Source organism: Lissotriton helveticus, chromosome 2_1 (genome assembly GCF_964261635.1).
Source record: "Lissotriton helveticus chromosome 2_1, aLisHel1.1, whole genome shotgun sequence".
Classification (NCBI taxonomy): Eukaryota; Metazoa; Chordata; class Amphibia; order Caudata; family Salamandridae; genus Lissotriton; species Lissotriton helveticus.
Window position 1 is genome coordinate 1,391,270,159 of NC_136059.1, and position 23,158 is coordinate 1,391,293,316.

General features: G+C 44.3%; 1 protein-coding gene across 1 annotated transcript in view; it reads left to right on the plus strand.

The window, feature by feature from the left end:
* The first annotated feature begins 447 nt into the window (after window positions 1-447).
* ANP32B (acidic nuclear phosphoprotein 32 family member B) overlaps window positions 448-23,158 on the plus strand; it is a 210,302-nt gene continuing 187,591 nt past the window's right edge. Inside the window, exon 1 of the mRNA XM_078676330.1 lies at window positions 448-711. Within this exon, the coding sequence (XP_078532456.1) occupies window positions 658-711 (54 nt within the window). The 5' untranslated portion in view covers window positions 448-657. The remainder of the gene's footprint in view (window positions 712-23,158) is intronic.

Sequence of the window (23,158 nt, forward strand, 5' to 3'; positions counted from 1 at the left end):
AGTCAAAAAGTAAAGCATAGACGTATAAAATGAAAATATTAACTGGGAATTGTGCAACCTCATATTGAAAAGGTACAGAACAGGTTAGAATATTCCTTCTCATCTAAAATGACGCCTAAATTCAGTTCGGAAATAAAAGCCGTAGTTCGACCCCGGTTGCCTGGCAGGGTGAAATATCTTGCACTTTTTTCTAGTTAAACAGCTGGATTGCTTAAGGAATTGCCATCGGTTTGGTGAAAGTTACCATAATCACTGGTGAGGGGATAATGCTATTATTGTTGTAAGGAAACATGCCAGAAAAGACGCAGAGAAAGGGTACTCGGGCAAACGAAAACGCTAAGCAACTGCCCGGGGGTTTCGTGTGGAGCTGCTGCGCCCTTGGTTTTGAACAAATAAAACCCTGGTGTGAGGGGGAGCTGCAGTTCTGCCGAGTGGCCGGTAGAGGGCGGGGACGAGAGCGGATATCTTTCCCTTCTGTTGCAGTGTCTGTTTTTCCCTCCTCGCTCCTGAAAGAGTAACTTGGCGTTGAGGCTGAGCTATTCCTCCATCCATTGCACGAAGCCTGCCCTATTCAACCTCCATTGGAGCCCGGACCGATCTCCGCAATCCCCTATTACAGGTACTGTCAAGGGGGAGTGACGAGTAAAGTGAAGCGAGATGGAGATGAAAAAGAGAATTCACTTAGAGCTCAGAAACAGGACGCCGTCTGAGGTAAGAAAATATTGACATGTGTGATTCTTTTATTTCTTCGAGTGTGTATGTGGGTTCAGGTTGAACAAGGTCACACTAGTCAGAAGGTGGGTATTTTGCCCCTCGAGTTGTACCTATGTCTGTTGTTTATTAGTTTGTTTACCAAGTCCCCCGGAGAAGGACAGAAGAGGGGGTGTAGCGCTCAAGATCAATTCATACACGGGAGGCGCGGGACCAGTGCTATGTGCTCTCCACGCAGATTGACGAGCATTGGTTTAAAGGCGGTGATGTGTCTAAGGATAGGTTGGATACGACTGTGAACGGGGAGATGAATCTTTGAAGTTCAGTCCTAGTAGCCTCGCTAGCGGCACGGGAGCTTTTAGTCTGCCGTGTATAGCTGGTAGCCATGTTGGGTAGATGCAAGTCCACTCTTAACCCAGCAGAAAAACATTTTTTTAGAGGAAATTAGCAGTAGAGCGGCGTCAGCCACCCACCCTTTTGGTCTGGGCTTCTGTGCGTGGAAGCATCAGTAGAAGGGAAATATGTGGACTGGAAGACTCGCCCCCTTTGGAAGCCATGCTTGCTTTGGCAGAGTCTCCGTGAGACAAAACTTACGTTGTCCAGCGTTGATATATTAAAGTGATGGGGTCCCCGTCTCTCATTGGGTGAGCCTGTGCGCGATTGACCCCCCCCCCCCGTTTATGTTTAGTTAAAGTTTCATAACGTGTCGCACTCGCTCGCCATTTAATCTAACCTGCGATGCAACGATCTCCTAGCTCTGTACATCTTTTAATTTAGGACGGATCGAGCTAAAAAAAAAAAGTTATGTGGGGAAGCATGTGCGCGAAGTCCTTTGTGTACGCTGACAGTCCTGGCGACATTAAAGGTGGCTACGAGTATGGGCTGAAGGTGGCACAAGGCGCTTCCTGCAGCTTGATCGAGAACAGGGGCTGCGACCGCCGTCTCCTTAACCCGAGTCTACGTCCCGAAAGTCACAAGACAACACGCGAGCAAAGTGCACAAGAGTTAGGATGGGGCGACGCAAAACTTCACATTGTATGTAAATAGCCCTTTTGTTTCTCAAATGCGGGTGTACGTGCTTGATGAACATACACAGGACAGACATAGATGGGTGGATGGGATCATTGTACTGCTCCGATCTGCTCACAAGGGTGTCTGCTTCCCGTCCGCTCGCCCCGGGAGCGCGCTTTCCCCACCCTCATCTGGCGCCGCCATGTTGAGCCTCCATCTTCCGCCGGCGTTATACACCATTTCCCTCCGCACCGGACAGCAGCGCAGCCAGGACCACCTCGTCACGATCATGCTCCGCACGACTCCCTTCTGTGGTACTCGTCAGACACGGGGGCCTCATGGCAAGTCCTCGGTACCGGGCGTTGCTGTCACCTGGAGTTGCCGCTCCTCATTTCGCCGAGGAAAAGGTCGCTGCGTTCGACGTCTGTAATTGGGCCGAACACGTCGTTGGGGCTTGTGCGCCGCTGGACGTGAGCGAAGACATGGCGGCGGTTACAGTTCAAGCGCATGTCAGTTGTGCGAGCTACTGCCGCCGCCCCCGCCGACAGACTGCAGCAGCCCCACGAATCGTAGTCGAAGTTTATTCAAACACTTCAAGCTGCCAGAATTTTTCCTGCGAGCAAGTTAAAATACACGGTTTCTAATATAGACTTACGCATATTTAAGTGGGATATAAAAAAGTGATCTACAGATACATTTAAACGCCTGTTAAAAATACTAAAGGCGATCTTGCGTAGGAGATGAGAATAACAAAATATATCGTCATAAGGGGTGAATTATCAAGTCTAGTATTTTCTTATCTTGTGTAACGAGCAGCCAGAAAACATTTTTTTGCCCGGTGCTCTTTCGGAATCGGCTGGCTTGCTGGCGGGTGCAAGCGGTATCGACGACAATGGCTAAAGTAATATTCATGCCTCCTGGACAACGACATCTCAGAGCCCAAGATTCGTGTCCCCCTTTTCGAGGCCAACCGTGTTAGGTGTTCCGCTTTACTTTTTTGTTAGGATAAGTGTATTGTGGCTTTGGAGGTACACATGAATGGAGCATATCTCCTTTTGACGTCGGATATGCAAATTATTTCGGTGTTTTTGCTTTCTTTTGGACAAAGTTCATGACATCTGCGTGGTGTTACGGAAAGTAAAAACTCTTGTGCTCTTAGTGTTAAACTTTTTTTTACCGCTAAATCTAATCCCGAAGAGAGCCTGCTCTGACACCTAATGTTGGTTTCTTTGTACAGTCAAACAATCATTGGTAAAGCCATTGGATCCCTCTTTGTACTACGAGTGGCAGCCTTCCATGAGCAGATCTTTTTGAGCGATTTCATTCTCCACTGTAATATAGAAAATTATGCACCAGGCACTTAGGGTTCTTCATTTTGCCGAATATATCCTCTATCGATATTGCACAGTGCCTATGATGGATTCTGTTTGCAGGAAAGAAACGTTAGGAGTAGTTAGATACGAAGGATGCTCAACACAGTGAGTGACCGTCTCAGAGAAGAGGCGCAGTATGTCCAGTGATATAAAGTATCTAACCACAGAAGATCACTGACTTCTAGGAAATTGACATATATTGCACAGGTGTTAGACTATGAAGGAGCTGGTAACTGCTATATTATGCCCTAGTGAAACCTGGCATTTAGAGAGTTTGGAGCTAAATGGGTATTTCTTATTTGAGAAAAAATAGCCAGTCACCCAAGGGAAGAAAAGAGTGACTTGGCTGTATTGATTTTCGTACCATGTGACTTCAAATTATTGGATGTGATTTCAAATTATTGGATGTGCAAGTAGAAATTATGACACAGCACAAGCCAAACACAAACCTACCATGTATCAAGTCAGTCAAGAGCTAAGGGAATAAATAATTTGCAGTGCATACTTGTCAGCTAGTAACGGAAAAGAGGATAGATAAGCTACTTATCTGATTAGCACAACAGTCAGTTTGTTACGTTTTCATCGACTACAATACTCTCAATATGTTAGTTGCTGTGCAAGGCGAAGCCTGTTTTAACGTATGTAATTCCTATTGGAGTTTGCTAGACAAAATTTCTGGCAAAAGTAAGCATAGTAGGAGAGGTAGATTTCTACTGGGAAATCTGTTTGTAGTGCAATTCAGGCAATAAAACATACAATTCCCTAAAATAATTCAGTCTACCCAACCCATAATTCCTTCATCTATTCTAATCACATACTAGATTATATAGATCAATACAGGTGCCTATATTAATTTGTTTTTTGCCTCTATTGAATTATTTTTATGTGACCATATTCCACCAAAGTGCATTTTACAGTGATGAACTTATGCTGGAAAAAGGACGGCTGTCCTAATGGATTGTCAAAATCACATAAAAAGGTCTGTTTACTCCGTGATATTACCTCTTGGATTGTAAAGTTCATATGATAGAAAATTCAGCCAAAGATAAATATGGCATTCTGTTTTGTGAGGGGATATGTAGTGATTGAGCTCAGTTTTGTCTGTATTAATCGTCTTGACATCTAAGAATACCAATAATCTTAAAACACAAATGTGTAAATGATTTAGGATTGCAGCAGTAGATTGATCCAATCATGTTGTGGGATGGAAAGATCCCCTTCATGGTGACAAGATGTGCACCCCTGATCACCCAAATGTAACCTTTCCTAACGAATAGACATTCTCACTCCTAGAAGATATTTTGGAAAGTGTAAAAAAAAAAAATCACCTGGGGCCGAGTTCAAGACCAGTGTATGAATCCAGAGAGATAATTCGTGAAATACAACGTGCTTGCTCAGACAGCGACATGCTTAAAGGGAGTATAATAATGTGGACAGAAGGAATAAAAAGATGTTAAACGCGCATGCTCGGTCGGTGCGGGGCATTAAAAATCAGAAGGGTGAAATAATGACAGTACAGATGAAAACGTGAAAAATAGCAACTTATAAGAAAGTTAAAAAAAAAATGAAACAAAGGTGTTTATTTGCAGACGCAGTTGGTCCGAAGCATTAATACGGAAGTTTACATGTTGGCTCAGAGCGTTTCGTCAACCGGAGAAGAGAGGATGAAAGCATAGTGTTAGTGCAATGAGTGTAACAAAACACAGTGCGGTGTATTGAAATATGTGCTGCTGGCTCAAACAGCGCACAGTCTTAATGCTGGGTCTGGTGGCCTTTGTTCTACCTTATTGCCATAGGTTAAAATCTCGGCGGATCGACTTTGCCTTTCATCCATCTGAGGTCTATTAAATTGAGTACCATTTTAAAAGATTCTACCCTCGATTACTGGCGATGACCTTTATCCTATTGATGTTGCGAAGGTGGGGATTAGTGTAGAGCAGAGCTCGGAGCAGGGACTCTCAAAAGAACAGGGGGATGCGCAAGGCTTAGAAAAGGCAATGGAGGGATGTATAAAGATCCTTTCATGGAACGTAGCCGGGATAAAGAGCAAGCTACTTGTACCGGAGTGGTCCTCCTTCATGGCCGCACATGACATCTGTTTGATGCAAGAAACTTGGGCCCTGGAGGAGAGTGCTAGTGCTGGCTTTGCGACTTATGATATTCCTGCAGTTTCTGGGGGCAAGGGCCGCCCTTCGGTTGGTCTATCCATATGGGTAGGTATACACTTAGGTGTACAGGCTACCCATGTGGAAACAAATTCCCCAGATATCCAATGTGTTTTACTAATGCCCGTCGACAAATCTCGAGTGGCCATTATAAACATCTATTCCAGGCCCACCATAAATGGAAAGGAATCGAGTACTATTAAAGCACTTGATCTTTTTATTCAGACACTTGAACCTACAACCTCGATAATTCTTGGCGGCGATTTTAATTGCCAGTTTGAGCCCCTGGGTGGACCCCAGATGTGCGATCAGGACAAGGTCGATTCGCTCTGGCGCATCCCGGTCCCAATGATCGTTCCGGTAAGGGCCTGGACCTCGTTAGTATTACACATTAAATCCTTTACCCGTGCAACGTCTCAGCGGGCATGTAACTGAAGGTCAAATAATGACAGCTTAGGCCTACCAACATATAATAGGATTAACCGCATTTCCATCATTGATTATCTCATGCTGGAAGTCTAAACATTGGGACAGGTTCAAAGACTTCAGGGTTGTACCAAGGCACGATAGTGACCACAACGCTCTGGTCCTAACGCTTAAGCCTGTTGCATTTGGTTGAACTAACCCTGACTCTAGCCCTAACATGGTAGTGCCACCTTTTATTATATCCAATAACAGGAGAAGGGTCAAATGGCCTACTTGTGTGGACTCTCCCATCCGACTTGCAGAAATTTACCAGATTGCTACCCCGCTCATAAGTGAAATGGGGGGTTCTACCTCTTATGGGCAGGCTATAGAGATCCACAGAAAGTTAGCCGTGAGCCTAGGGGATGTATTCTATCCAGTTAGCGGGACCAAGTTGCCTAGGACTAAAACACACCCCTGGCATGACCATGCCTGTAAAAAAGCAAAGAGAGATTTTTTTATTTTTATTTTTATTTTATTTTTTGCAGAGTTTTATATAGCGCGAACTAGAACCGAACCGAATCCGTTATCAGAGCGCTTTACATAGCACCAGTTACGTTACATGAGGACACACGTTCATTATCTTCTTGCAGCAATCAAATCTAAAGACACCCCAAAAATCCGAGCATCTAGACTGCTGTACAAGAAGGAACTCATCAGGGGCAAGAGCGAGTGGGAGGAATCTAGATGGGATGAGCTGAGACAAGCACTCCTCTTAAAGGATGCTAAGACCTTCTGGGCCATCGCCACTTCCACGGCGGGAGGTGAGAGAGAGGCTGGGGTCTCGAACATCGCTCCCTCAGTGTGGGAGGCGCATTTTAAGGCACTCTATACAAGTCCTGAGTTGGGCTTATGTGCGCCAAGGTCGGGACAAGATGCCTAAAGTGGTTACGGTCCCTCGGACCTCTATGGCCCAGGGCCTCCCACAAGAGCCATTGGCTCTTGTCCGTCAAAGCCAGGGCACGATGCCAGTCTCTGGGATTTCCACGGCCCCAGACCTCCCGCACGAGTATAGACTGCTGGGGGCCTTGGGCCTTGGATACCAGATAGAGCAGCTGGATGGCCAGGAGAGGATTGTCACTAATAACCTAGATTCCATTTCCCTTAAGGAAGTTGAATCTGCAATTGAGAGACTCCTCCCGAATAAAGCCCCAGGTCTTGACAAGCTCCCGGGGGACCTTTTTCGTTCCCAACCTAAAATCTGGGCTCCTTACCTGGCGGTCTTGTTCAATGCGGTCCTACAGGGTACCGCATTACCAGAGACCTGGTTAGGAGCCGAGATTGTTCCAATTTTTAAGAAGGGTTGCCCGCTTGTCCCATCCAATTACAGACCCATCAGCTTACTGGATACTACCCAGAAACTGATGGGCCGAATTTTACTTGACAGATTATTGGGCTGGATGGAGGAGAACAAAACATTGACCACCCTCCAAGCCGGATTTAGATCCGGCGTCTCGACCATGGACCAGATCTTCCGGCTTCAGGTCCTATACTGGAAAACCGCAAGAGTAGAGGGTGGCAGCCTCTACCTTGTTTTTGTGGACCTGCGGGCCGCGTTCGATCTGCTTCCTAGGGAGAGGCTCTGGAGGGTGTTTGAGGAATTAGGTCTCCTGCCCTATTTACTGGATGCCCTAATTAGATTTCATACAGGGAATTATGCACAGGTGAGGTGTGGGAGGAATGGGGAATTATCAGCTCGCTTCCCTGTAACCCGTGGTGTACGTCAGGGCTGCGTATTGGCCCCCACTCTTTTCAGCCTATACGTCAATGGACTGATAGATGAACTCAGCAGTGTTGGGGACAATGATGCTCCGCGTCTGGCTTCCGGCCGGGTGCCCGCTCTGATGTTTGCGGACGACACCCTGTTGTTGTCGCGGACATCATCGGGCATCCAGCGGGTCCTGGACGGGTTTGTGACTTTTTGTGCCTCGCGGGGATTGGAGGTTAACTTGGAGAAAACCAAGATTATGATTTTCAATCCCCCAAGGCACACCCGTCCGAATCCCGCTCTGAATGGTATTCCCTTAGAACGAGTTAAGACTTTTATTTACTTGGGGGTTACGTTGACCGAGAAGTTTGTATGGGATCATCAAGTATCTAAATCTTCCCTGAGACTGTCGCAGATTATGGGAGGTATCGGCAGATTCTATAGAACTTCAATATTCAAACCAGTTGCCCCTGTGCTCGAGATTTATAAAACACAGGTGAGGTCAGCAGCCTTGTATGCTGCAGAACTTTGGGGACACACGAACACACATAACCTACTGAAGGTAGAACAGGCCTTCATGCGCAGCCTGGTTGGCCTTCCCCAAAGCACGCCTCTCATACCACTACGGTTGGATATGGGCCTGGAACCCATCAACGAACTGGCAGCTGCACGACCTCTGCTCTACTGGAGAAGGCTCTGGTCTGTGCCAGAGCTTGCATCCTTTAGAGCAGAATTCATTGCAATTTGGGGGCAGCTAAAGAATAAGAACATACCCTGGCTAGTTCATATAAAGGCTCTCCTCTACCAAGTTTGTTTGCCCCAACTGTGGGACACACCGGAGGATAGCTGCGTGAGGACGCAAAGGTCTGCGCTAGTGGCGGCCGTAAGGTCTCATAACCTTAAAACACTGTACTGCTCGACTTCCCTGGGTAGGCTGTCTACTGAGTTCCTATTGATGAAAATTGAACCCAAGACGGAGGTATTCCTGGACTTAGTGCAGCCTTTACTCGCAAGGAAATTATACACCCAACTGATGCATGGTTCTATTCCGATTGGGGCATTGACATCTAAATGGGAAAAGTCGATGGAGGGCACCTGTCCTGCCTGTAATCATTGTAGGGAAGACATTGTACATATTTTCTTTTTCTGCCCAGCATATAGTGAAATTCGGAAATGTTGGATTATCCCACTGTGTAAAAACGTGGGTTTTTAGACAATGTGCACAAGCGTGTAGAGTTTTAACATACGATCCTGCCCCTCCCATTGTTTTCGCTGTCTCCCGATTTTTATATGGCATGTGGTGGAGAAGAACTGTTTTTATTAACAAAAAGTAATGGCCCCTTGCTTTTTCTTTCTCATCTTTGATAACTCAATGTTTAATAACTTTTTTAATTGTTCGTATTTATGGTTTTATTTCTGTGCTTGTACATATTTTATTGCACTTTTATGGTCATTGACCAAAATAAAGTTATCAAATGAAAATGAGTACCATTGAGTTTGGTAACAATAAACATCTGTTATTCAGCGCCAAGATATCTACTTGTGAACGTGAGCTTTACAAATACACATGTTTTGTTACAGTAGGTTCCAAGAAAAATACATGAGTGCCCATATGCTGGATCCAGCGTTGTAGGGCATTTAGACTATGAAAGGAGAATGCTCCAACGTGAATTACAACTTAGTGCTCTTACATAAAACATGTGGTGCTCTACTGCGGACTACGTGAAGCAAAAAGTAAGTATGGGGCGGTGCTGTTAGGGATACAATACATGTACAAACTGCACAGTCTAGAAACAGCTTTACTGCGCTGCTAGGGTGCACTCCAATACCGGCACAAAGAAAGTAATCCACAGAAAAGTCCATGTACCTCAAAGGGATAGAAGCCAGCCACTCATGGCATGTCAGCTAATCGTCATTATGGAGGTATGTGATTTAAATAATCACATGCGTGCATGGAAAGCGGAATGGGCGAAGTGCACATTCAATAGGTTTAAATGGGCACCATGATATTGGTGCTGAAAGCTCAAAGAACTACATGCATCCAAGCAATACAAACAGATAAAATAGAAAATAGGAGAGATGCATTTGGAGAAAACCCATGTAAAAACACAATTGTTAATAAAGAGTGAAAAATGTGTATGAAGAACATGAATTATTCAAAATGCATGTAAAGAAATGCATAATTAAAAAAATTGTTTAAAAATAATGCAGAGCATAATTAGTACTAAGCGGTCCTCAAAGGTAACAGCTTAAGTCCATGCACTTATTGAAGCCTTTAGGGATGATGGTATCAATTTTTTTCATCCAATATACATCCCTTTGGAGTATGTGTTTCCTGTAGCCCATGTCCTCGCTGATAGGAACGGCCTCTAATACTAGAAATCTCCGCTGGTTTGCATTGAGATTATGGGTAATGAAATGAAAAGCAATGGTGGATCGTTCATTCCAGGTACAAATGTTACTTTTGTGCTCAGTTAGTCTGGTTTTGATTATGCATTCTGTTATACCAACCTAAGCAAGCCCACATGGGCATTTCAAGAGATAAACGTTTCTGGAATCACATGTAGCTGATTTATTCAGTTTGATCGTGGATCCTTGAACTAGATGTGTGATCATAGTGACTTTCATAATATTATTACAGCTGCCGCAATTAAGACACGGTCTGGTTTCTTTGTGCATCTTCTTGTCCTTGGGAGTCCTCGTGTTTGTCTAAGAGTTCCTTGAGATTCTTAGTCCTTTGATAAGCAAAGAGCGTTCAAAACGGATAAGGACGAATGGGGCAAAACCCATAATGACATCAATATACAATTGTACCTGCATACCAAAGAGATTAATTAGAGGAAGATCCGTAAGTTTAAATGGGACACAAATAGTCTTCAAACTGGGTGAAGTTTATAGCTAGGCTGAGGTCTATGCCCGAAGACGACTACTTAATCCATTCTCTTCAAAATCAACTGAAGGCGAAACCTCATCATCCTACAATAACTCCCTATGCACGGGAGAAACCAAGGTGAAAATGAGCAGTCTGTCTAAAGCAACCGGACTGCATCAACATCCACCACGATAGCCCCATCTACCTCTGTTTCTTCTTTTTTAGGGAGAGGCCCAGATATCACTGTCGAAACCAGAGGGGACACAGCAACAAAGAAAAAGGAACAACCAATTGAGAAGTCAACCAGGAGTCTAAAAACGTAGTTATCAACATTTCACGATGTTCGCTTACGATGACTCAAATCACTACCTTACAGAAAGGTGCATCTGTTTTCCCTATACATCATCCAATGAGTTGGAACAACAGAAAAGCTTGTTTAAATTTATGAGAAACTCAAGGCTACGACATTTCTTTGAGAACATTATTGAAGAACCGCTACAGAAAGAGGAAGGAACTCTGACTGGTCTAAGGAATAAAAGCACCCTCTTAGCTCCAGTAAGTCATAAAATCCTCTATTCGTTTGAAGTCATCGTCCAGAAAGAACTCCAGAATGTTTTTAAATTCAGGAACCCCAGGATCTCTAATTTGTGTAAAGGAAAGAGGAATCATTCAACTAATTGCTATTTTAATGAAACTCTTTGAGCTTTCAGCACCACTGTATCATGGTGCCCATTTAGACCTATCGCACACGCTTTTCGACCAGTCGTATTTCCATGCACAAGTGTGACAATTTAAATCGCATCCCTCCATAATGGCGATTTGCTGACATGCCTTGAGCTGCTGGCTTCTATCCCTTTTAGGTACGTGTACCTTTCGATTGATTACTTTCTTTGTGCCGGTATTGGACTGCACTGTGGCACCGCAGTAAAGCTGTTTACTATGTTTCTAGACTGTGTGCCGTTTGTGAGTGTATTGTATCCTACACAGCCCATCCCGTATTTCTGTTTTGCTTCACTTCATCTGCTGTAGAGCACCACATTTTGTATGTAAGAGCACTACGTTATAATTTATTTTAGAGCATTCTCCCTTCCGTAGTGTAAATGCCCTTCACGGCCGGATGCAGTATGTAGGTACTCTCATATATTTCTTGGCACCTACGATGTTGTAAGACTGTGTGTTGGATCTAGGAGGACATATATATAGCACAGCACCATGTTTTGTTTCACTCATTGCACTAGCACTGTGCTTTTATCCTCTCTTCGCCGTTTGATTAAACACATAAGCCTGCATGTAAACATTCGTATTAATGCTTCTCACGGACTGCATCCACAGGTAAACACTTGCTTTTAATTTTTTGTCTTTCATGCATATGTTATTTTTCATGTTTTTTCGGTACGTCTTTATTTCACACATCCGATTTAATCTTTTCGATTTTCAGTGCCCATCACAGCTTTAGATTCATGTTTAACTTCTTTTTATTCGTTCTGTCCACATTATTGTTACTTCCTTGAAGCATGGCACTGTATGAGCAAGCGCGCTGTATTATACTGATTCTCTCTGGATTTATGTACTCGTCTTGAGCTCGGCACAAGGGGATTTTTTTTTACCTTGTGATTCACATGAGCAGCAGCTTCATGTTACACTGGGGCGATTTACCATAGCACAATGAATCCTTCTTATTTTCATCTAAATTTTGACTACCTGGTGTGGGTGGGGGAGGGGGCTCCTTCTTTTTCTTTTCTCATTTATCTTTCCCTTCATATCATACTTTGCATGGCTGTATTGCTCATTTCGTACCATTCTGGTCGTTGGATGTACTGATTTATTTCTTATGATACACCGCTGTGAAGAAGGGCTAGGTCTAAAATGCTTCAGGATTATTTAATCCATGGGATATGTGTCAAACATAGTGTGATGACACAGTAGTATATGTTATAAGAACAATTATTGTCAAGAAATGAAGATATCATACGCACGATGTTGAGTTTTTGTGATTGAATTGTTATGAGTGTTTGAGGAATCACCAGGAAAAATAGAAGCATTTGGACATATCAGGATAAAACTGTTCAGTGAAGTGCATCATTGGAATGTTTCTTTCTATGAGGAAAACGCATCTATCCCAGTATTGTGCCATGCCCTATGCCCTAGGTCAGAGGGCGTTTCCTACGTTCACCCAATCAATAGTGTGAAAGTAGACTCATTTTCATTTACACTCCTAAATATACCTTCTAGGAGTGTGATTGTCTATTCATTAGTAAAGTTTAATTTGTCTGATCAGTGACAATATCGTACATAACTTACAAGATGTCTTACAAGAAGATTTCAAACCTAACAGAGAACAGAGCTGACATATTTGCTGTTTATCTGAAGAAGCACAACATATGTATTCGTTAATTGAGGAAACTGACACAGCCACAACAAGCATACATATGCAGAGCAACATCAAACAACATCTATACATTACTAAGAGGAAAGTTAATCAATGATTACATTACAGAGTTCAGAAAATACCTTGAAACTAATGTTAGTTATAGTGGAAGAACTTTCTAAACTGTTGGACAAATTCAACACAGAAATTAGACAACTCAAACATGAACTATCCAACAAAATGGATAAGAACGACTGGGACAAAACCCTTAATGACATCAATATACAACTGGACCGGTTTATCAAGAAGATTAATGAGAGGACGAGCTGTAAATTTAAAAGGGACAACATGGACTACAAGGCGGAGGTCTATGTCTGACGACGACAACTTTATCTATTCACATCAAAATCAACTGAAGGCGAAACCTCTTCATCTGACAATGACTCCCTACACAGAGGGAGAAACCAAGGTGAAAATGAGCCGTCCCCCCTCAAGCAACCTGACTGCATCAACATACACCACAATAGCCCCATCTATCTGACAACACTTCTCTTTTAGGGAAAGGCTTTGATGTCTCCGTCGAACCCGGAGAGGACATGACCACAAAGAAAAAGGACCAACCAATTGCGAAGTCAATCAGGAGTCAGAAAAACAAGTTGGAACAACAGATAAGCTTGTTTAAACTCTTGAGAAACTTAAGGCTACAACGTTTCTTTGGGTACTTTGCAGAAGAACGGCTGCAGAATGAAGATGGAACTCTGATAGGTCTAAGAAATAAAAGCACCTTCTTAGCTCCAGTAAGTCATAAAATTCTCGTTTCGTTTCAATTCATGATCCAGAAAAAACTCCAGAATGTTTTCAAATCTAAGAACCCCAGCATTTCTTAAACTAAGACAAAAGGAAAGAGGAATCGTAAAAAAAATCACTAACAATGCAGAGATAACTGTTGCAAAGTGGACAAGGGTGGCGTATAGTCATCTTGGATAGCGATTTTTACCTCGAGTGTCAACGACAATGTCCAGGATACCATCACGTACTTGAAGTTGAACTCTAATCCTACAGAGGAGTTTTCATATTTGACCATCCTTAACAGGGCTATATCCCTTGGCACAATCCTAGAAGATGACCGACAATATCTCATATAAAGGAATCCGAAAACTCCAAACATGTATATGTTACCAAAGATATGCATACGAACCTCAACCAACCGCCTTTTCGACCCGTTGTCTCTACAAAAAATTCTTTCCCTGAATCGGTTGGGAAATATCTGGACCATCGCCTACAGCCAATGGTTGAAAGCATTACTACTTCCTTAAAAGATACTAGTAATTTCCAGAACAAGATACGAATCATCCACGTTGAGGAAGACATTGAACCCATATTATGCATTTTATGTCAGATGCCTGTACTTCCTCAATTCCTCACAACTTGGGTCTTGAAGCTGTTGAATCATTTTTGATTAACACTCAAATGGTGAAGATCTGAAAGTCTTCATACTTGATTTGTTAGACTATACCTTACATCATCATCATAACTTTATGATCGATCACAAAGATCTTAAAAAGTACATTGCAACCAATACATACATACATACATTACACACACACAAAGATGAATATAAAAAGCCAGAAAATACATCATTATAAAAAAAGGGACACTTAAAATACCATGTCAGAGTAAAAACCATATTAAAAAATGCAAACCATAAATATAAAAGAATAAATTATTACATTCGATAAACTGAGTATATTGCACAGAATACTTTGAGCATCTAATCCTTAAAGCCAATAGGAATTTTGCTGCGCCACATACCACTACTCTACTAGTGTCTGTACTGAGTATTCTTAGCCCCTCAAAATAGTGTCCAGGTCCAATGAGCATACACAAGGGGATGATCCACCTGGCCCTCAATTTTTCATAATGTAGACAAAAATAGCAGATAGACTAAGGATTCAGGACTTCCTTTACAAGCAGGACATATAACACCAGAGAGTGCATGTCTACGCCACTTGCTACAGAAGTTTGTTGGGGAGAGTCTTGTATCTAAAATGGAGTAATAATTTCCGTGTTAATGGAGGAGCAAATTCATCAATGGTGTCCTCAAAAAGAGGGAAGGGATTAAACTCTTTGAACTCTCAAGTAAGTGAGCCCATAGGGTTCGACACATTCTTTACCAGGCCAAACTCCCAATAATTGGCCTTAACCCTACTTTTCAAAATCAAGCATACCTCCTCTGGATTTGCCCAATAATCCTCCAACCCCAGTTTCTTCAATAATTTCCCATGGGAGCAAAACCAGGGAATTTTACTTACCCTGTACAGTGCCATAAGGTCCCTAACAGCCACTCGATCTGGGCTAGCTCCTCAGTTGTCGATAGACAATGCAAAAACAATCAATGCTTATGGTCCATCTTGTGGATAATTTTTCTTTGGCTCAAATCAAGAAAGATAGGAGTCAATGGAGTGCTGGCTGGTAGATTGAAGAGTGATCTTATAATGCTATGTTCAATAACAGAAGGGCCATCTATGTTCCCACTCCCCAGGGCCATCTATGTTCCCACTCCCCACAGTTCTATTCCATATATAACTGATCCTAGGGTATATATTTCTAATGCTGGAGCCACTTTCCTAGACACAGTGCTTCTGTGGCTCCTAGTTATATGGACAGTCTGCTGAATTAATGGCAGATGTGCATTCTCTATATGAGGGGTCTAGCATAGATTCAGTGTTAAACGAAACCTCAAATAGTCAAATGGTGAAAGTGATGCAATAGTGTGGTCCCCTACATGCATACATCTCTTGGGTGACTGCGAAATACCCTTAGAAAATACGATATACTTTGTTTTTTTAACCATTGAGCTCCAGACCGCACCCATCACAAAAATGTTTAAAATAGTTTAATATCCAATAAATTTGGTAGGATCCCCATCTCTGCCACCACCTTTCAAAGTTTACAATGAGGAACCAGGTCAAAAGCCGTATGCAGATCCACAAATGCTACGAACCACTCCCCCCTCTTACCTGGTTCAAAGTGCTAATAGCGGCATGAAAACCCGCCTGAAAGCCAGACAGAATACTTTCTTCCAAGATCCAATCCTGAATATGGGCCAATATCTGCTTGCTGAAAATTTTCTGCTGAGTCTATAACTACCCGAATTGGCCCTGTCTGAAAAATGGGTATGATCTCAGCTGATTTCCTAGAGGGAGGAATTTCCATGTCCAAAAGGATGGCATTGGATAACATATTGATATATGTGCCCCACATTTCCACATCTTCTCTGTACACATCATTAGGAATTTTATCGGGACAGGGAGTTTTAGCTGGGATGCAATAGCTAATAGCTGCATGGGTTTAATGAAGTTAAATTTCAAGAACTTCAACAGTACCAAGTGGACAATATACCCAACAAACCTACATTCACCTTACTGCCCTGAGCATACAGACCCCCAATATGGGATACCCACTTTTCCAGATGTACAGTAAACTCTAAAGCAGACGTTGGTCTGTTAGGGCACAGAGCCGCTTTCTTCCTAAAGGACTTATTGTCCTTAGCTACCAGAGCATTAAGTAGGGAAGACCAGAGTGAGCATTCCCATTGTTTTTTCGCATGATCTATTGCCTGCCTGTATCTAGCTCTACATCCTACCATAGCAGGGCGAGATTTGGATTTCACTGCCTGTAGGAGCTCACCCATGGCCCTCCTACATTCCTTATTGTACCACTCTGCCACAGAGGCATGCTTTTCCCCTCTAGTGTGGCATGCCATTTCTACCCTTTTTTCAATTGGCCCAGAATATTCCTAATCTGCATATAGAGTACTTAATGTCGATTACTCAACTTCTCTATTCTATCCACTCTAGGGTGTTTAGACCACACCACCTCATCCTCAGACACTTTGGACTTAATAGCTTCTAGGACCCAAGGATTTTGCTTCACCCAATTCCATCTGATCGTTCTCATATTATTAGTATGGGATAACTTCCCCTAGTCGCTTGGACCCCCTAGTGATGGATTCTCGCCTCTCAAGGTTAAATGGAGAGAGACTCAAAGTATTGTGGTCGCTATTGGATCTTTCGACCACTCTCATATCAGACACAATGGGCCATACTCTAAGATCAACCAAACAATAGTCCATTCTACTTGCATAGCCAGGTCTATTGAAAGTCATTCTACCATTTGAGTCCGATTTGGTCTTTCGATTTGTAGCCCTCAGATCATGCCTAAACATTAGGGCCAACCTCTTTTGGTCCATCAATCGTTTGGAAGTTATATCTGAGGGATTTAAAAAAACACTCTCCCTCCTCAGTCAAATCTGGTGGAGTCGAAGCAAAAGGTTAAAATAGAATCCCCAGCTACCAATAAGAGGGTATTACCTGTATATTCAGTACGGGCGTAGCCTGGAACTCCTATTGTATTTGTTTCGTCTTTGCCCACGTCCACTATGTTGTATACATTAAAGACTAATTTTTAGCTCTGAGGGCAGAGCGAGGTCAATTGCCAAGATTTCCAAAGAGTCGACGGGTACTATTTTGACTTTACACCGAAGTGCAATTTTGACCCAAAATACTAGGCCGCCCGAAGGCCTCCCTTTCCCTTTTCCTAGCTGCGTTAATACCATAAGAAGAATACCCGCACCTATGGGGAGTGGTCGAGCTCCAGGTTTCTTGGAATAAGATCACACTGTGAGAGTTCACAAAATTGCTCCATTCTTGCTCTATAAGCATTTTAGCTATGTCTGCAACATTCCATACCTAGACAGTTAGCTGCTCATGGGGTACAGCAATGGAATTTGGATCTCAACTATGTTCCATTGTTACGCCCCTATCATCCTTAAGGGTATTAATGATGCAACAATATTAGCCTCACACCTCAGGGCTCCCAGGATACTACCCAGTTCACCTACTAAATCAGAAATGTTTGGGACCCATGCACCCTGCTATTTGACAGAGGACCATCGCACGGAAGGGAGCCTAGATAATGCCCCTACCCCCCAGCAGAAGTAGTAACTAGCAATAACTTTGTTGCCCTCCAAACACAACAACCTTCCCTCCTGAAGTCATCCCTGACCACCAACAGTGTCCCTTTTTAGTTTTCCCTCCCATCTGTCCAGAGCCGCCTGTCTTAGGGCACTCATCCAGAGCCAATCTATACTTAATAATAATGGACGTATTGGCAAGTGGGATGGTGCGATAGTCAATAGCCATCTAGGTAGGCTCTGTGAAAGAAACTGACTTTCACTTCATCATTTGACATCCCTCCTGAAGTTGTCCTTCCCACCTGTTTAATGTCTTCCCTAATAATACCTTATTTTTTAGTGAATCATAGTTTTTTCATCTGCCACTGGGGAGTTTCTGGATTTGTACAAAAAAGATTACAGCTTCTTTCCTCTGGGCACGAATTCCGGTATAAATTCATCTTTCATTACCCCTCTTAAAATGATCGAGCAAAGCTTGTGGTGGTGGAGCATCCCTCATCAAGCACCACCTCACCTCTATCGGGCTCTCTACCCACTCCCCTGCCCATGGGTGAGCCTCGATGTGCAACGGATCTATCATTGTAACCAATGGGACCTATATAATTAGGGAATGGTTGGGTGGGATGTGGGGGGTGTGAATCCACTGGCTTTTGATGACAGCTGGTTCGAAGTCGTAAAACATTGAAGGACCAGAACGAGCATCGTGCTGGGCATTATCAAGCAAATGGCCCCCATAGTCTTTAACTGCCAATTTTGCCTTGATTGCTACGTTCTGAGCCCATTCATTACTCACTCTCCCATCCAAATCACCAACCACCTTTTTTAACGCTGCTACCTCCTCCCTAAGGCCCTCAATAATATCCTTTAGGCTGTAAAATAAAGACAGGCCTTCGTTACTTGTGCCATCCAAACCCAGTATTTTACACCCCTCTTTTCTATTTTCCACCACAAGAGAGTGCAGCATACCCATTATGACATTAAACCTGGTCCACCCGATCTACTACATGAACATCGGGAAACAGCTTGCGGCTACAAGCGGGCGGCTCTGTATTACTACACCATGTACCCTTCATAATACTCCTACGTGGTTTACTAAACATTTGTGGAATTTGTAATTTTCTTTGCAGGGGTAGGGACAGGAGAGAGCTTTGATTGCATGGGGGGTCAGAATCAGCAGATGGGGAAGACGGGGGGGCTGTGAACTAGAACTTGACATTCCGATAGCAAAACATCAATCATATCCATAGGGGCATTGCAGATGGCGCCAAGGGCAGTTCTTTAGAAAGGGAGTTACCCTGTGCCCTATCCTGAACTTTCCTTTTGCCCATTATTAAGCAGCGGGGAAAACTACAACACTAGTTGTGGCTAAGACATGGTACACAGAACCAGTTCTAATACTTAGCAGTTTTATGGTCAGAAGAGTCCCCAGATGATCCAAGGTGTTTCAAGGAGAAGTTCGCCTCAAAAGAAAGCTTGCTTCTAGCTTCAACATTAAATGGCGTTTTTCTCCTTATTTTACCACATATTAGCTAGAGGCAAATTTAATCCATTGACAATAAAAATCTAAAAGGATATTGTCAGGGCAGAGTGGCAAAGTACCTTTGAGAAAAAGCAAAGCCCTGCAGGAACAACACTTGGAATGCGAAACAAAGAGAGGTGGCTCCACCCTGCCTCTTGTTGCCCACGGGCCACAGGAATGGCCTGCCGGCGGCCTGGGCGCAGCGGAGGGGCAGTGGTAGGTTGGGAGAGCGAGTCCTCAAACATAGAAGAGAGTTCACCTTATATCACAGCTACTTCACCATGAACAACAAGCACTACCTACAGTTAACAGGAACTCTCATGCGAAATTGTGCTGCCCCATCCAATGCTAATCTTTTCATGCACCGATTTGAGCTGGATACCATCTTTAATAACCAAGAGTGGCAAGATAACTTAGTAACATACTGGACATAATATCGACAATATATTTCTCATATGGAAGGGCCAGAAAACAAGCTTTATCTCGGCCATAGAAAAACTCGATGCCATTGACGAAAGTTCAGCTTTATGAACACCATTAGTGAATGTAACATTACATGCTTGGATGTTGATAGCAGAGTAAAAGGTAAATCTGTGAAAACTAATGTATTTGTTAAGCCAACAAATCGCAATAATTTACTGCACTTAAGCTGTTTCCATCAGCATGCATTGAAAATACACCTTCCATACTCCCAAATGTTGAGAATAAAACGCATTGCTTCCAATATCAACTACTATAACACTGGCAAAAAAATGATTGTGAACAAATTCAAACGTTGAGGGTACCCATATAAGGCCTACAGGAAGTGATCGAAAGAGTTGATACCAAAGAGAGAATCCAACTCTTAACATCCAATAAATCCCACAATGAAGCCAAAAGAAAGGTATTTGTGACTAAATACTCTATTAGGAACCTAAGAATTAAAAGTATCATATTGAAGTACTGGCCTATGTTACATACCGAAAATGACTTTAAAGGGTTATTCAATGCTCCGCCTCTCTTTGCTTATCTAAAGACTAAGAATGAGAATTTGCCTAGCTGTAGTGCTGGTAAGTTCCAATTCTATTAAGGACACAGAGGAGAGGATTATGCCTTCTTCCTTCGCTTTATTTTTACAGCAGTATATTTTCAAACATTTATAACTACATTTCCCACGAACAATAGGGAAAGTAAACGTCTCAAATAGGAGTCCTTCCTCTCTGTCCGCACTCCAGTCAGCCAGCATAGTCCCTCCACGCTGTTTCCTCTTCCTTCGCGCAAACCATTCCTGTCAGGTTTCACGCTTCTTGTTTGGAACCATCATTTCCTGCAAAACGGGTAGTGCAAGGGACTAAGCTGGAACCAATTGCAGTATGGCACAAGCATCAATAACAGATGAGTAACGTTCACAACTCATTACCACAGTTCGAAAGACCCATGAATGCCTTACTTACATTAGAATGGGGCGGGTCTACATCTTCAGAGGACATTGGGGGGGATAATCCTTGCCTCCTTGTCCTTAATAGTATTGGAACATACCAGCACTACAGCTAGGCAAATTCTCATTGGAAGTGGAAGAGGTGTGGCGCCGCGGCCAGGGCGACTGACGCTGGAATCTGGGGACCACGGTTCGATCCCCGGCTCCGGCGGCAGGTCAGCCCAGCACCATGTGACTCTGGGCAATAGCTCGCTTAATCTTCCCGACGGCCCCCCCAGCGCCTAGAGACCCTTACGGGTGATTGTGCGCTTTACAAATGTGGACTTTACTTTACTTTATTCTATGTCAGGACAGGAGCCTCAGATTATGCCAGTTCAAAGCTTGTCAACTACTAGCCTTGCCAACTCCAGAACTGGTTTGAAATAAAATCTCAAAGGTGGAGTTAGATGACCAATCGGCTGCGCGCATCAGATCTTCCAAACGTGCATCTAGGGAAAAAGCCTTAGGGGCCATCGCTCCTCTCGCCAAATGAGCAGCAAACTGCTTAGTATCAATCCCCACCTCCTGCATAACAGAAAGGCACCCATCTTGTGATGGTCGGGGACGAGACTGCTCTGTACGGTTGACGTAGCGCAATGAGCAGCTGCTTCTCACCCGGAGGGCGAGTTTTCTCAGTTCTTCGTAATCACGGAGGCACTGCACTACACACAGTTTAGGGGAATCTGGAAACCCTGGGTACGAAATGACTCTAGTATTAGTCTTGAACGATACCCCATCCGGGGAAAACACTGGCTGAGATGTCCAAGGTCCTCACGTCAGAGACGCGTCTGTACGAGACCAGGCATAACAGCATGGTGAATTTGCCGTTACCTCTTTACGGGACCGAAATCTGTTGAGTTGCCAAGAAAGAAAAAGATTCAGCACCTGGGTCACGTCCCACAGGACGGAGTACCGAGGCTCCGGCAGAAGGGAGAGGCGAAACCCTCTGAGAAGCCGGCAAACCAACGGTTGTTCACACACTGGAGAGCCCTGTACCATAATATGACCGGCCAAAATCGCGAAGCGGAAAGAATTGATTGACCTATAGGCCAGACCCTCCTCCGCCAGACTCGCCAGAAAGTTAAGGATGTGGACTACATCTGCCCCCCACGGGATCGATACTCAGTCGCACACACTAACAACGCAATCTGTGCCAGGCTGACCGGTATCTCTTAGTCGTGCGGTCCACCCATGCCTTGGTGAGCAAGTCCTCAGCCTTTCCCGAAAGGCCTGGGAGTGACCAGCGACGCCGGAGATCCGCCAAACCATCATCTCAACGTTCCGTCTGCTACCAGCCAATGGGAAACAAGATCGGGATTGAGGAGAATGTGAGGAAAGTGGGGGAGTCAGATTGCAAAATCCCAAGAAAGTTCCAGAAGAACTGGAAACCAGACTTGAAACCTCCACTAGGGTGTGATCAACACAACCTTCGTCTGCTGGCTGCGAAGCAACGCGGACACTTGCGTGATCATGGAGAACGGGGAAAGGTATAGCAGTGCTCCCGCTGCCAGTCCTGGAGAAACGCATCCGTGGCCTCTGCCTGAGAATCTGGCCGCCAACTGAAGTACCTCAGTAACTGATGATCTCACCGTGGCGCAAAAAGAGCTACGGACAAGGGGCCCCATTTCTCTGACAACTGAGAGAAGACCTGAGGGTTCAGCTTCCACACGCTGGCATCCAGGAGATGACTAGAGTGCCAGCCGGCCACATCGTTCTCTTGCCCCGGAAGTTAGTCCACCGTTACAGAGATCTGGTTGTCTAGGCAGAAGTGCCAAAAATCCTTGGTTAGGTTCGCCAACATCCTGGATCTGGTGCCACTCAGGTGATTGATGTGCCAGACCCCAGAGATGTTGTCCATCCTGAGAAGGACACAGGATTGTACCCAGTCCTTTTTTCAGCATGTGCAATGACCGTGAGTGGACCAGGCTCCACCCGTGGCGAACTCTACGTACCTTTGCTCCCCAACTGGAGCGGCTGGCGTCTGATTCGATGACAATATCCGGCGCTGAACCGAATATGGCCCGACCATTCTACGCCTCCATGTGGGTGCGCCACCATTCCAGCTCGTCCCTCACATCGTCCGTCAGAGGTATCGACTGGGAGTACGTCAAACCCTTCATGAGGTGATGCGCCTTCAGGTGCTGCATGGCCCGGTAGTGCAAAGGCCCGGGATAAATGGCCTGTATGGAGGATGAGAGAAGACCTACAATACGCGCCAGTTGGCGCAAGGAAATTTGTGTCTTCGCCAAGGTCTGGCGCAATTCGTGTCTGATCTTCGCCATCTTCCTAGCGGGCAGACTCAGAGTGGAAGACACAGAGTCCACATTGAAGCCTGAAAAGGTTGCACACTGGACCGGAACCAACAGGGACTTCTTCTCGTTTATGACAAACCCCAGTCCCTGGAGGAGGCCGACCGCAGTCCTCAACTGGCTGGGGCACTGATCCAGGAAAAGCATGTCATCCAGGTAGACGATCAATCGAACACCCTGCGCTCGCAGGAACTCCACTGCCGGTCTGAGAACCTTTGTGAAGCAC